This window comes from Clupea harengus, chromosome 5 (assembly GCF_900700415.2).
Source record: "Clupea harengus chromosome 5, Ch_v2.0.2, whole genome shotgun sequence".
NCBI classification, from domain to species: domain Eukaryota; kingdom Metazoa; phylum Chordata; class Actinopteri; order Clupeiformes; family Clupeidae; genus Clupea; species Clupea harengus.
In genome coordinates this window covers 134,228-150,170 of record NC_045156.1, presented here as the reverse complement: position 1 = coordinate 150,170, position 15,943 = coordinate 134,228, and the positions used below count along the sequence as shown (strand labels likewise).

The window sequence follows — 15,943 nt, the reverse complement described above, 5'->3', positions numbered from 1 at the left end:
GTTTGCAGAAAATAATTTTAATTTTGTCAAATAAATGTTGTGCCAAGTACCTAACGTCTGTTAGAAGTCAGGTACTTGGGCATATAAATATATATATAAAAAAACCTGTCTGCCTTTTCTCTTATCACTTTTGTCACCTCTGGGTCAACTATGATTTGTTAAACTAGCATGTCTTCTTGGGCACAAATTACAAAGTCACACCATGTCATTCCTGTTAGCATAAGTTGCCCCTGTATCTGCCAGTAATAGATGTGACTTTCCTTAAAGAGCAGTGTGCCTTCTTTCATATTAAGGTACTTGCAGTCAACATAGCTGGTGACGTTAGGGCACTTGATCTCTACTAGGCCAAAAGGTGGCTGTGCGAGGGGGTTGAATACAAGGCCATCTGGTGAGGTGCCAAGCCATGCGTGTAGTTTACGTTCCTGATTTTGCTGTACTCTTGGGCTGCTGTAAACTCCATATCTGCACCTGTTTGAATAAAAGATGTTTCTAAATTTGAGTTGAATGACCGCAATACAGTGATCATAATGAAAATTGTTGTAATTAGGAAACGAATGTCATTGCAAGGTAATAGTTAATTTAATTTAGAAAATTAATTTAATTTAGAAATGGACAGTTATGTGTGTCTGCACCTCTTTTCATGTCCGCTGTCTGCCTCGTTCCTTTCAGGATGCGTTCAGCCAGAGACTGTGCTGAACCATCTCCCCTCACAAAGCACACCTCTCTAAAGTGGGAGGAGGTTATTCTAGGCCTGCGCAGCTAATGCCACTCTGAACTTCCAGAATGTATGAAACAAAGTGGTAAAGTTAATATCCTACTGTGACAAGTAGGTTACAATTATAAAAGTAAAATATAGCTGCAGGCAGCAATGGCGGGTTCCTTCTCAACATTCCAATCATTACAAAATTGACATGACACTGACATTTCATACATGTACACAACATTGGACAGATAATTGGATCAATGGCTGATTTGAAGTCATTTTTTTAAATTATTCACAAATTGTCACTGTCGAGAAATATCCATGCTGGTGACATTATGGGTTCTTGAGACTTTTTTGTTTCCCATGAGCAATAAGTCATTGGTACCAAGTTTTAGACATTTTGGACTGACAGGGTTAAAATGCCACCCTTTTGAAAGTGACAACTTTGAAGCGTGTTCTGTCAGGCGACCTGTGCTCTGGTCAGGCCCTTAATGCAGAGATCCATTCTTTAAAAGCTTTGATTACAACAATAACTGTATGAAAGTGAGGATACACTTCACTAAAGGACGTTTGTAGGTTATGTACTACTACTGCTTGCTCTGCCCACACACTTTCCCGATCCATGCTGTTTCCCTCTTTCCCAGTGCAGGTCACGCCAAGGGATAAATGCGGCGGCCGCATGAGGATTAGAAGTAGCCCAAAAAACATAGTCCCACACAATAACACTGTTTTCAAAATTTCCCAAAACTGGTTAAAAATCCATGGTTATAGGAACTCTCCCTGAATTGACATCTCTCTAGTCTCAGTCATACACAACTGACAAGAGGCATGCAGTGAACTGGACCAAGGTACAGCTAATGTCCAGCTGTTTGCAAGTGTACCTTGTGATGGTACAGCAGCTTGACAATACTTTATCATGGTCAGACTCTCTCATCCCATTTAACTACACAACATGCACAATCAGGGTGACCAACAGTATTATTAACATGAAAGCTTGTCTCGGGGGGTCATGCATCTCACTACAAGCTTTTGATTAAACGTGAGGACCCTGTTAGCAAGTTATTTCTATTCATGTTTTGTTTGTGATTGAATGGTAATGTCAGCTAGCTAAAAACAATGTTAGTTAGCTTGGCTAAAATGGTTTTCATAGCAACAGATATCAACAAATCAGATCAATGGAACTTTATTCAGAAAGGGGGGGTGGATGGAACATATACAGTAAAGGTGAAATGGTAGGCATTGTTCTGCCTTGAAGCTGCATGTGCATCCTCATTGTTTGTAACCACCAACCCATCTAAATGTAAAGATAATATCCAAGCTAGCAATTTTGCCAAATTTGACTGCAACTTTTTAGCATTGTAGGGCAAACACACTCACTGCAAAGTGTACTAAAACAATGAGAACCTAATGTGGGAAAAACAGTGGCAGTTGCTGGACACTACCTGTGGTAGAAATGCCCGTATTAGTTACACAATAGCAACAGCATCATTATATAAATGTTCTTAGCTTATGTAACAAAACATACCGAGGGCTGTTGAATTGTAACCTCGCTGCTCAACACTCGTCCACAGTCACGTCAACGGCTGAGGAGTCTGTCGCTATGTGGTAAAAACATTAGGCTACATCTCACCAGGTTGAACACCATGCAAATATGCTAGCTACTATGGATGTAGTAAGAGAGTTGCCAGCCTACCTGAAGTACACGGAGCTAATGCCTAAAGCATTCAGTAAACCTCGCAGCAAATAATTGACTCCATTACAACACGGCAATTTAAACTATTGCAGGTCTTATTAAAGTAGCATAACGGAACAATTGCTAATCGCTAATGATATGCTAGCGGCTAAAACTAACGAAATCTCTTGAAATGTGCTGACTTTGACATTATGACAAACTAGTTAGTCAACAACTGTCCTAACACAGTCAAACACCAAGCAAGTGCAACACACAAGACAAAGCAAGACGGCAAATAAGTTACTTACTAGTTCAGCAGACAGTAGAAATTGGGCAGCTTCAGGCAAACCTACATTTAGCAGTAATATGCCTACGGACCCTGGTATGGCAATGGCACGGAGGCGATTCTCCATATTAAAAGTCATTGTAGCGCCCCAATTTTTTTAAAACTGTTATTTTAAGGTAAAACTGCTTATCCTAACCCTAATCCTGATGTACAATTACTGTATAATGCCACTTTAAGAAAACAGCACGTCAGCCATGGGCTGTCTAGAAGCTACTGGATCCTAAAGCTAACAAATGTAGCCTGTCAGCCGTGGGCTGCCTATAAACTCCTGGGTCCTAAACTACCCGGTTACATTACATTGGAAATTGCGCTAGCAATTAGCCAAGCATGCATGTTTCAAATATTCACCAAAAATCTACTTTTCATCTTACAGTCAACTTTTTTTCAGATTTGTGTACTAAACATTGTCTTCATATGAACTTGTGATTGAATCAGAGTATCACTTTTTGAATGAAAAATGTGTAAAGCATTCTTTTAGCGTTAGCGATTAATGCAATTTGCTTTATATCAATAATTTTTGAAGATATGAAGTTGCCTTTGCACATGGGAACATGTTGTAGTGTCTCCCACGTGCTTACCAAGTTTGGTGTTGATATCTGAAAGATTTGCTGAGATATGACTTTACTTCCTGTTTGGCATCTTTTCTGCTGAATTTCAGTGGCTGTACCGGACAAACGGTTGTGAGGATCAAAATTCTGTTGGAGAACTTTTGTGAGGCTTGGTCTGAAGATCATCTCTGGTGATTTTGAAGAAGATTTGACAAAAATGGTAGGAGTTGATGCCTTTCAAAGGTTTTTGAAAAACCGGAAATTGCGGAAAATCTATACAACCGGAAATGTGTTTAACTCGTCTTGATCCAAGGAATCCAATGGTACCTCATTTTTGAAAATCGGTCAAACGGTTCAAAAGTTACAGTGTTAACAAAAGTCCAACTTTGACCCGTTGGTGGCGCTAGTGTGGTCTAGTGGGAGACATGAAACTTGGTGTGAGTAAAGTAGGGACTGTCCTTAATGAGTGTGCCAAATTTCAGAAAAAGTTACCATACGGTTCTAGGGGCTGCCATTGACTCCAATGGCACAATAATAATAATAATACCTACAATAACAATAGGTTTCCTCCTGACGGAGGAACCCTAATAATAATAATAATACCTACAATAACAATAGGTTTCCTCCTGACGGAGGAACCCTAATAATACCTACAATAACAATAGGTTTCCTCCTGACGGAGGAACCCTAATAATAATAATACCTACAATAACAATAGGTTTCCTCCTGACGGAGGAACCCTAAATATGTTGTATGCATAGTCTGCTGGCTTCAGTAACTGCAATGTGTGGAAAAAGCCACCATTTTTCACTCAGTGCTAGGTTTCAGAAAAGTTTCTACTCTCGTGGCATACAATACAGTGATATTGTTACGAATCATAACCTGCTGTGTCCCAGCTAATGTTTACCTCAGTGACTGCAGTACAGCACCTCACCTGATTCCTCCTTCCATGCGCCTGTTTAGCCCCGGTCTTGTAATTATCATGCTGTTTACGGGCCTGGGTTTCACTCCCTTATTGAAGTAAAGAGATTTAACTGAGTCTCCACTACATTACGCTGCACCTTTAATGTTTCTAACCTTAGATCACTATACTTTCTTTTAGCAATTTACTATTTTTATTGCTGCCTAACTCTTACATACATATATAGTACATTTGCCTCAACCCTTACTGCAGTTCTGGCCATTGTTGTTCGGTTTCGGTGCAAGCATGAACAGGGGGGACAACCTGGATATTGTGCTCTGAGTAGTGAGCTGTCTGAAAGAGCAGTGCAACAGTGTGATTACACACTGCTGTGCCCGCTTTGCATGAACACTGACTGGAGGTCATGACGACAGGTTCTGCATCACGAAGCACTATCTGTGTAGAATACACAAAGAGACATTGGACAGTTGGCAGAACAGATACCACTGAATTAAGACTTCCTACAAGTATACTACAATTAACATATATTACACAGTATAGCAATACCCAAACCCATCCCTGAACATTAGCCTACTTTCAAGCTGTGTGGTTTTTCATTCTTCTGCATGGACCTGTGACAAGCTGCTCTGACACTCACAGTACCTGTCAACCTGTCTTTGTTTGACACTGGTGGAAAAGAAGATACAGCATCCATCCATTCATTCACTCATTCATTTATTCATCACATTTGTCATAATACAAAGCAATGTTTTAGAAATCTGAAACACCTGCCAGAACAGCAGACATTAGACCTGGCAGCTACAGTCGACCCATTAGACCAGCATAACACGTCGACACATTAGACGAGCATAAACAGGATATCGTATAATTATACTAAAATGCAGTCTTCATTTGATTGGGTTATCCGTCTGTGATCAAAAATAAAAGGCTAAACTACTGATCGCATACAAGTCTACAACTACTGATAGTTAGCTAACGCTAAAGGGTGCCATTAGCAAAAGCTACATAGCAGCTATATACCTTCATAATTATGAATAAATGAGGAGGCGTAAAACTTAAATCCCTTGTCTAACAGAGTAGTCGGGGCTCTGGTTTGGCAATACTATGTACATCAGAAATTGTCAGCTCCTGTAAACACCGGCTGTAGAAGGTCGCCATAATAAGCTCGTCTGTGTTTACCTGAGCCGCGGACGGCCGGAAGTTGTTAACCCTGTTTTGTAGAACCCGGAAGAATGTTGCGCATAACCCCTATTAGCACTAACCTGCTCCAGCGCAGGCTAACTTAAGTGTAGCCACACCCCCCGGAAAAAAACATGGCAGCTCCCTTTTTGAGAGACCCAGTTGACCAAGGAGCTATTCTAGTTCGATTAGCTTTCCATAGGAATAGAGTTTTGCGCGATTGCCAAGATCCTTTATTTTACACGGATGAGTTCTTGTTTGAGCGATATCGATTCAGCTGACAAGGACTAATTTATTTGCAAGACCTTCTCGGGCCGTACATTGCAAATGTCACACGCCGCAGCAGAGCTATAACTGTGCTTCAGACTCTCTGCATAGCCTTGAGGTTTTTTGAGTCAGGTACATTTTTATACAGTGTAGGCGATGCCGAAAACATTGGCAAAGCCGCAGCATGCGTTGCTGTAAGGAAAGTGTACTTGCCGCTTAACCAGCTGATGAATAAATTCATCATGTTCCCTGGCCATGTCCCAGTCCATGTAATCAAAGAGGGATTTTATGCAATTAATTATTTTTAGGTAATTGAGTAATTCAATATTTTACCATTTCATGAAAATGCATTCCTATCACTATTCATTACGGAGCTTATCATTATGCAGAGTTTCCTGTCATTGGCGCAGTGGACTGCACCCATATCCGCCTGAAAAGGCCCTCTGGGCCAAACGAGGCCGATTTTGTAAATAGAAAGGGCTTTCACAGCCTTAATGTGCAGGTACTTATGACATAATTTTCCTCAAATTACATTGCTATAAAAACAATCATTTGTCTTTGACAATAGACATGGACCTTGCAATTGCCTGCTGTAGGCTACCCATGTACTGTACAATACCCATGACTTGACTGCAATTCATCTTAGATGATCTGTGACTCCACCTGCCTCATTACCAATGTTGAGGTCAAGTGGCCGGGCTCTGTCCACGACTCCCGGATATTCCGAGACTCTACACTGTGCCACAGCTTCGAGCAAGGTATAGCAAATCTCATGTCATTCAGAAATTGATTATTTTATGTAGAGGTGATCCAACATTGTTCATATCATATACTAGGTAACTATGATGGGCTCCTAATTGGAGACAGGGGTTACGCCTGCAGGCCCTGGTTTATGACCCCCTATCCCGAGCCAGCCCCAGACCCTGAAGTGAGGTTCAACGGTGCTCTCGCTAGAACGAGGGCACGAATAGAGATGACCTTTGGCCTACTAAAGGCCAGATGTAATTGTCTGCGGGGGCTGAGGGTGGAACCGGACAGGTCCTGTGCGATTACGGTGGCCTGTGCAGTGCTCCACAATGTGGCCACACTCAGGAGAGTGAGGGTCCCAGTGATCGTGGCCCATCCTGAGAACCTGTCCATCCTGATGAGCGGTCCGGACCGGCTGCAAGGGACATAATTGCCCATCATCATTTCAGATAGGTGTCCAGATGACTTTGGGTAATGTTGGACTCATTTCATGTTTTTCTCTTTATGTTTGCATGTTTCATTTATATGGTTAATGGGTATATGGTTTGCCACCCTCTTTGCTTTTAAGTTACCCATTAATAGTCCATCCTCAGCCATCATCGAGTCCATCCCAACTCATCAATCAATGACCGTCTGGTTTGCTGCCTCCACTGCCAAGGACCAAGACAGACTGCAGCAGATCATTTGGTCAGCCGAGAAGGCCATCGGCTGCGACCTGCCGTCCCACCCTGACCTGTTTCACTCCAGGACCAGCAAGAGAGCAGTCAGGATCATTGCTGACCCTTCCCATCCGCAAGTAGCGCTTATATAGCGTGCGCACATCTTCATTGTCAGTCTGGAAAAAAAGACAAGAAAACCATTCATAACTTTGTTCAGTGTGGTGGTCAGATGCCAACTATACTCAGACCTCACCTCACAATGTGAGGGTATTTAATGAGAACTCACCTCCCCATCCCCAGTTCCCGAAGAGCGAGAGGGGCCAGGCTCCGGCGGATCAGGCCGTGGTCCAGCAGGATTTGCCTAAAGGAATGCATCGATGTAGTGAGTGCCAGGAGTGAGTGGGATAGGAGTATTAGTTAACACAACTTGCATTTACCAAATCGCTGGAGAAGGCGGAAAGAGTGTCCTCATCGTCTAGACCGACCTCCTGTTAGTGAATTAGGAACTGTGGAAAATTGCCTTGGGTTTTAAAAGACACACACAATGAACATGTTTAGAATCATTACACAATGATGCAGCAATATCAACTTACATCAGTGGGCTCCTCTCCCCCGACCAACACATTGGGAGGTGGCTGCAGGACTGTGAGTGAACCTCCTACCACTGCAAAATGTGACGATGGTTAACCAAATGACTAATTATGAAGGAAACTCATAGAATGAAGTGCACCTACCTTGGACATAGGGATTCTCTCCAGCCACCACCACTCCAGAGGAGCTGCCCCCAGCTATGCCCTGCATAATGGGCCTACCCCTGTTATTGGCCAGGGCCAGCTCCTCAGCAGGCGTTAGCGCTGGACCTCTGGGTCCTCCCCCCGTCTTCGCCATATCTGCCCTTTTCTTGTTAGCTAAAATATGAAGGATATGACACTGACAAGCTGTTCAATACATTCACATGGCACATATTGTATTGACTCACCAGCCTGAATGATGTTTTTATGCTTGACTTTTACTTGCTCCCAAGTCCTTTTAGTGGCCGGGTTGCAACTACATGGGGGTTGAAAGCACTCATAATTATATGACAGTGTTATTAGTACACCATACCATATCATTATTGTTGAAAATGATTAAAGTGGACTCATGATACGAAGAGAGAATCTAACAATTTCTTTTCACTGCTTCAATTGATTGAATTTCTGATTATGAATACTACATTCCCACATGGGGCGCTGTTGGCTCTGGGGGGCAGGTCCTCCCCAGAGTGCACAGTGCACAGTGGGCTATCTCCCGGGCCTTTCTGTGTGGAGTTTGCATGTTCTCCCCGTGTTCACAAGGGGTTTCCTCCAGTAACAACCCCAACAGAAAAAACATGCAAAATAACAGAACACATGTCCATCCCTGACCAAAGATGGACAGTTCACTTCACTTGGTCCCCGGGCGCTACAAGCTGCCCACTGCTCCTGGGGGGTCCTTGAGGAAGGACAGTCCAGGATGGGAAAAAGCAGAAACTAAATTCACCGCGATCTCAGGCTTACCTGCGTGTGTGTGTGTGTCCTGTGTCGCCTCCATATATGCACGTGTGTGTTCCAGTGTGTCGTGTGTGCCCTTAAAACCTGACATACATACATACATACTGTGATCCGCTCATACACAGATTTGCACACAAATATTCAAACTCCTACTTCTATATGGTCATCTACACATACATGCATATACACATAGTACGTGATATATAAGCGCTTTCAGTACATATATATATATATAAGTGTCTATGAATTCTTATCAATTAGATACTCTTTGGCCTTGTTTTTATCTACTTATTCTGAAAGAGTTGAGATCATTATTTTCGCTAGCAAGATCTCATTCGATGATTCATTTCCATTAAGCCTACTGCCAGCAGGCACATTTAAAGAAATGTGATTTGATTGATTGGGGTAATCAGGCACTTAAGATGAGCCTATACATTTCCCCAAAACTTACGCATTTAGCTTATCGGCAATTTTTTGCCAAGCTGCCTGTCTTGCTCTGGCAGCGGTGGCGGCGTTTTAGCCATGATAACATCTTTATGGTCTTCGTATAGACTCATTATGATCGCTTGCTCGGATGCCGAGAAAATCACCTCTCTCTCCTTTGTCTTTTCCGCCATAATACCGTTAGAAAATCATGGTTTTGGTGATCGACCTTTCCTGCCTTTTGAAGTAGGACGTGCACGCGCAAATGCCCTGATAAGTTTAGCCTGGTTGAAATTAACCACATGATTTGGATGCGGATCAGCCGTTAACGAACCGATATTTGCTGTTCTCAATCAGCTCGATAATCTTAATGGGCTAGCTTCAACCCTACGACGAACGGGCCCCTGATAGGTTGCAGAGAATATCTTTTAGAAAAAATGTATTTGTGAATCTAAGCGCGTTAGGAAAGTTCCAAAAATCCACACACACAAATGCAGGGATTTGTAACTCGTGTTCGTCAGGTTGCAAACAAATGTCATGGGGTCATTTATTTGCGAATCACAAAATACAAAACATTTGTGAATCGCGTTTCGTTTGTACTACCATAACCTCACTTTAAAGTAAACTTATGCTGCTGTACAAGTATCTGAATGTTTATAACTATATGTATATGTATATCTATATGTCTTGTCTTATCTGTTGTTGTGCGTGTGCACTTATATGTTTCACCGTGGGAGAGTGGGAAACGTTTTTTTCGATTCCTTTGTATGTCTTAACATGCAAAGTAATTGACAATAAAGCTACTTTGACTTTGACTTTTGACTTTGTTTGTGAATCACAAATCACATTTGTGAATCGCGTTTAGTTTGTTTGTGAATTATGAAACTAATCTAACTCCATACGTCTCCGTAGGCTCTCCGTCATTTCGACGGATAGTTAAAAAATTTGGGAGGTGCTTGTCAAGCCACGGAGAGGTGCTCGGAGAGGGTTTGCAATGACTGAGAGGGCTCTGCGTGTCTGCGTAAAAGGCAGACCAAAAAATCAGGCCTTAGTCTCTTCAATGTTTCTAGCATCCCAGCAATTTTTCCTAGCTTTTGATTTCCTGGTATTGTCGACCTCTGCCTGTCTAACAAACCCTGCTTTTGCCTCCTCCCTATTGGATGGTCTGCCTGATCTTCAAACGCCTGCCTGTGTACCAAACCCCCGATCTGAACCACACCGGACCCTGTTGTTGCCTTCTCCTTGTTGGATTTGTTTTCCTGCCTTTGGACTGTCTTTCTGTGTACCAAACTCTGCTAGTTAATCATTTGGATTGTGTATATATATATATATATATGTCTCTGAGTCATGCGATTGAGTCCTGCTCACAATACCGTCCATTACACAGCCTGTGGCTGCCAATAATAGTATACCTTTTAACATTTGAAGCAGTCAAATCATATTGATCATACAGAGACAGCACCACTTCTTTCTGCTCACTTATTCATAAATACTTCATTAGCTTGATATTTACAGTACCACCGAGGACATTGCATATAATCCAGATAGCATCGGTCCACCAGTGGATTTTGATCGGTGGTGTGCCACTTCTGGTTCACTCTCAGACCATCATCTTTAGTGTACCTGGGCGAGGATATTAAGAAAATAATATAAAAATGGAATTTCTAAATCATATCTGTGAGGGACCAAGGCGGCCGATCCCTCGTTTTGGGCAACTGGACTTGATGGTGAAGATGGCGGAAAACACGGTGCAGGAGATGGTGGCTTCTTATAAAAATATATACATATATACTTATTTTACACGGTGACTCTCAGGTATTGATCCCAAACATGTAATAACCAAATAAACAAACATAAACCAGAAAACATACAAAGTACTCGAGGTACTCACAAACACTAGACAAGCTGGGCACATTCCTCGGCACAATTCAAACTAGGAACCAAACAACTAGGCACGAAAACTGTATCCACGGGTCTAGATACAGCTTCCACTTAGCCTCACAGAAGGTAAGTGTTCTTTTGGCTTTTGCCTTTCACAGCCTCCAATGCCTTTCCACTCTCCCCCTGGTCCAATTAGATCCAACCATTGAGGAGGGGGAGACCAAGTCTCTTGCCGGGCGACATGAGAGCACCGGTGGGGGGGGAGATTCACCTTCTCACAATACATTTATTAGTCTATGTAAAATATTACAGCTAAAGAGAGGTACTAGAAGGCTCTCAAGGTGAAAAATGACAATGTCAGTTGAGGACTTCTGTTATGCACTGGTAACATCTGTTAAGGTGTTTGTAAAAATGACTGAAAAAGTAACAAAACATGTAACAAAACTTTTGAAAGCAATAAGCAAAACCATCGGCCGTTTGTTACTCACCAGCTCTGCCTCCAGTGGTCTACTACCTTTTGCCATCAGGGAACTGCTACACTGGTAAGGACTTGAAGTTGCCTGCACATTAATGCTAAAGTAAGATTTTTGATTCACCCTTTGCAATGAAATAAATCTTTAGAAGAGGAGAAAATTATGACATGATCAGGTGGGTCATGAATCAATGCAGTTGATGCCTCCAGCTTCACTACACACTGACTTGAGAATGAATACACTCCTGACCAGCTGCAGTGATGTTGGATACCTGAACCAAATTCAGACTACAGAAATAGATAACAAATTGGATGGATTAGGGAAATTTCATGCTCAGTAAATCTACGAGATGAGTCATGAATCAGCTAGAATTAATATCAACCCTAGATGTTGATATTTAATGTTATGATGTCATAAAGGATGCTATTCATACAACTTTATTGGTATTGCCTCTGAGACAATTGAGATGTTCAGCACTAAGAATCAAACAAATAAACTTGGTGATTGAAATTCTCAATAGCCATATTTTCCCATGGCGCTGTGCTCGAAGCATAAAAATGTTGTGGCAGGGCCCACATTAGTTCTGTTGTCTTCATCCAACCACAGGGCGCTCACACACACACACACACACACACACACACACACACACTGGGTCTATATTAATCTACCAGACAGAAGCACTGCTCTTGTCTTGGTTTGGGTTGACAAGGTAAGCCTACCTCTGTTCATTTCATAATTCCTAATATTTTTCATATGATATCCTGTTTCTAAAATCTTATTTATGAGCTGATGTTATTTTCTGTACTTCAGGAGAGGGTTGACAACAGGTAAGCCTACCTCTGTCCATTTCATAATCCCATTCATTATTCCAAGTCCTAAGAAATGCATATACGTGTCTTTTTCATATGATATTCTAAAGTATTTTTCATGAGCTTGTGTTGTTGTTCTTTGCAGTACTACTGGAGAGGCACCCGGTGATGAACCTCACTAACAGAGATGACTTTCAGGAGGCTTTGGTGAAAAACCTTATCATTGTTTTCCTGGGTATTGTCATCAACTGCATCAATGGGATCATAGTTTTGACTTTCTGCAAGAACTCTGTTTTTCACAGTGACTCAAGATACATTCTGTACATGAATCTAGTAGTGAACGATATGATCATGATTTATGTTTCTGTGATAATGTATGTTTTGACTTATGCCTATCCAATTTTTAATGCCTCCATGTGTTGCATTTTGGTTGTGACAGGTTCAACCACACACATGAACACACCAATTATCTTGGCAGGTATGGCTATTGAGCGTTATATTGCCATCTGCAAACCTCTCCATCATAACCAGATCTGCACAGTACGCAGGACTTACAGTATCATTGCTCTCACCTGGGGAGTCGGCTTTGTACCTGCACTGGTTGATGTTATCATTGTCCTTGCCACTCGGCCTATAGACTTTTTCTCATCAGTAATCTTTTGTTTCTACCTCAGCTTATACAACACCCGATACCATGAAGAAAAGGCAAAAGCGGTTCAAGCCCTTTATATGTCATTTGTGTGGCTGACGCTGATCTATACCTACTTTATGATAGTACGAACTGCCAGAGCAGCGAAAGGGGACACTGCTTCAGCCAAAAAGGCACAAAACACCGTTTTATTACACGGAGCTCAGCTGCTTCTCTGTATGTTGTCCTATCTCACTCCTTTTCTTGATATTGTTTTAATCACTTTTTTCCCAATCTATCGCTCAAAAATAACATTCACGGGTTACCTAATTACAAGCATTATTCCAAGGTTGCTCAGTCCTCTTATTTATAGTATTAGGGATCAGAAATTTGCCAAACACATGTCGCAGTACTACTCCTGCAAAGTCATCCTTTTTAAAGGCAGAGTGGAGAGGGGGAAGCTGAAGCATTCTAGCAAGATGAGGGTTTGTTCTTTAAAGGATTAAATTTGCTTTGAATTATATCATGAAACAGCTAGAGAGATATCTGAAACAAAATGCCTATTTAAGATTATCCTACGACTATCCACATAAACATGAAGAAGGCTATATTTATGTTTAGATATTGCAGCTATTTTGGATGATGTTAAGATGTGTTTTGATGTGAATATGCTCCAAGAAAAATGTGGTTATTGTGGCTTATATGAATGCCTATAGTTTGATCATGGCCAATACTGGTGGAGATTGGCACATACAGTTTGATGAAGTGACAGCTGTGTGTATTCTTGGTCTTGCAACTATTCACATGAAAATGTAGGTGAATAACAACACATAATGTAGAGCAACGCAGAAATGATTCTTTGTGCTCTGTGTTGCAGTAACCCTATTGTGTTGGTTCACTAAAAGATTTGCAAGTTGATTCTGATTATTATTTATATAATTATTAATATGATTAATGTTGCTGATTCTTACCATTATTAACCTTACAATCACTGACTATCTCATTTAATTAGAATCAGTCAGAGAACATAGACATTAGATCCACCTGAGAGCAGACAGAAGGCTAGTACAGAGCCATATGTCTGTAAGAATACCCATCTAGCATTTTGTAATTTTGCATGGTTTCATTACTGGGATAAAACATATGAATGAGATTTGTATTTTAATGGAGACTCAAATTCAGACATAGGTACTGTAGGAGCCATTTTTCTATTTATTTAATACGTTATTTGAATGCTTGTTTTTCTATTGCCTGATAATTTGTGCCCTCTACAGATCAATAGGCCATTAAATAGGAGAGTGACCTGTTGGAGGTGCGGCTGACTGGGAGCACACAGCTTTTGACCTTGCTGTTTGATAGCGTGCTTGCTTGTTCGTCAAGGATAGGCCTAGCTGCTCCTTGTACTCTAATTTAAGCCTTTTGCCTTGATCTATTTTCAAACTACAAGTTGTAACATTAATTTATATCAATAAAGCAATCACTTTGATGGAAGTCTACCTGGACCTCTTTGGATCTCCCTTTTTACACACAACAAGCGTCAAAGAACCCCCAGTCAACTCTAACAAAGGGACACCTTTTTTGGATAAATGGTCACAATAGGTACATATGAAAGATTTTGGGAACTCTGCCATGTTAGTAATGCTTCACTGATGTATTAGACCAATTAAAACAATAAGATAAATTAAGGAATTGATACAACTAAGTGGTGACCTGCTATAAGGGTATGCTAGACACTCGGCAGGGCACAGTGTTTGTCTTTCAGTAAATCCAGGGCTTCTGAGTGTCCCCCACATCCTCCTTGACCTACTCTGCATTTTCCATCATTTCCTGATTTACGCCAAGCTCACACTACATGCGTTGGAATGCGTTGATCAACGGATGAGGGAGGAGGAGTCTGGCCCATGGGGTTGTGTTGATAACGGAAATGTTTTAGTGAGATTGACAGGTCAACAAACCAATCACGCCGCTGGCAAGCTGTTTACCTTGTGAGTAGTAGCATGCTAACATTAGATAGGATTTGCGAGTTGCCTGAACCACCTATCAGACATATTTTCCAGTTACAATAATGGGGTGTCTATTTCTCGGTAACTTAAAAAAAATCTAAGCGAAAAAAAAGTAAAACAAACAACTTTTAGGTACAAATTTGACCATCTACGGAGTTTGGGCCGCCGTCTTTTTTTTTTTTTCAGCTTCGCACTTTTTAGACGTGAGCATAAACGCGATCTGATTGGCTAGCGCCTGTGCTGTCAGTTATGCTTGAAAGGCAATTTGATTGGCTGACGCATGCGTTGCCTCTCGAAAAGTTGAAAATGTTCAACTCTTGCCGCAAGCAACGCTTTCAAGAGAACCCAACGGAGCCACAAATCAGTTCGGCAACGGATGACGTACAGATCAACGCATATAGTGTGAATCAGCCATCAGCCGTCAGTGGCCAGCTGAACACCTAATTTAGTCAATCCAGAACATTTTAGTTCCACTGATTTCAATCAGCTGTGCGTCGAACTAGGGTCAATTTTAAGTCAATTGGCAATCATCATTTTAAACTAATCAAGTCATGGGAAATGCATTTCAAAATACAACAAACAACAATAACAATTGCAACTGCAGCAAAACTGGGCCGCGTTCGTCGTAGCTCATTTAGCGAGTTACCAAGATCATTTTCAGGATGAGATAATATAAGTCCCTCCTTTCGGTTCATGGAAGCAACTTTGGATAAATCACCATAGCAACACATCAATTAGCTACAACCTGCTCCAGCGCAGGCTAATTTAAGTGAAGCTGGATAAGCTTGCCACACCCCCGGAAAAAGGACCAAGGAGCGATATTAGTTAGATTGGCGCTTCATAGGAAAAAAGTTCTTCGCGATGGCCAAGATCCATTATTCCATCATGATGAGTTATTTTATGAGCGCTACCGATTCAGCCAAAAAGGAATAATTAATTTACAAGACCTTCTCGAGCAATTTATTGCAAACACCACACGCAATAGCCGAGCATTGACTGTCTTGTGGTTTTTTGCGAGTGGTACATTTTTGTAGTGTCGGCGATGCGGAGAAAAAAGCACTCATAATTATATGATAGTGTTATTAGAACACCATGGGCCTCATTTATAAAATGTTGTGTAGAAACCATCCTACATTTGATCTCAGACGTTTTCT

General features: G+C 41.4%; 1 protein-coding gene and 1 pseudogene across 1 annotated transcript; both read left to right on the top strand.

The window, feature by feature from the left end:
- The first annotated feature begins 5,504 nt into the window (after positions 1 to 5,504).
- LOC105909936 lies at positions 5,505 to 7,137 on the top strand (annotated as a pseudogene).
- Positions 7,010 to 13,292, top strand: LOC105909935 (odorant receptor 131-2-like). The gene is made up of 4 exons (XM_031567136.1): positions 7,010 to 7,180; positions 7,344 to 7,425; positions 11,073 to 11,129; positions 12,304 to 13,292. The coding sequence occupies exons 1-4, from the start codon at positions 7,010 to 7,012 to the stop codon at positions 13,290 to 13,292; spliced, it is 1,299 nt and encodes a 432-aa protein (XP_031422996.1).
- The last annotated feature ends 2,651 nt before the right edge of the window (positions 13,293 to 15,943 follow it).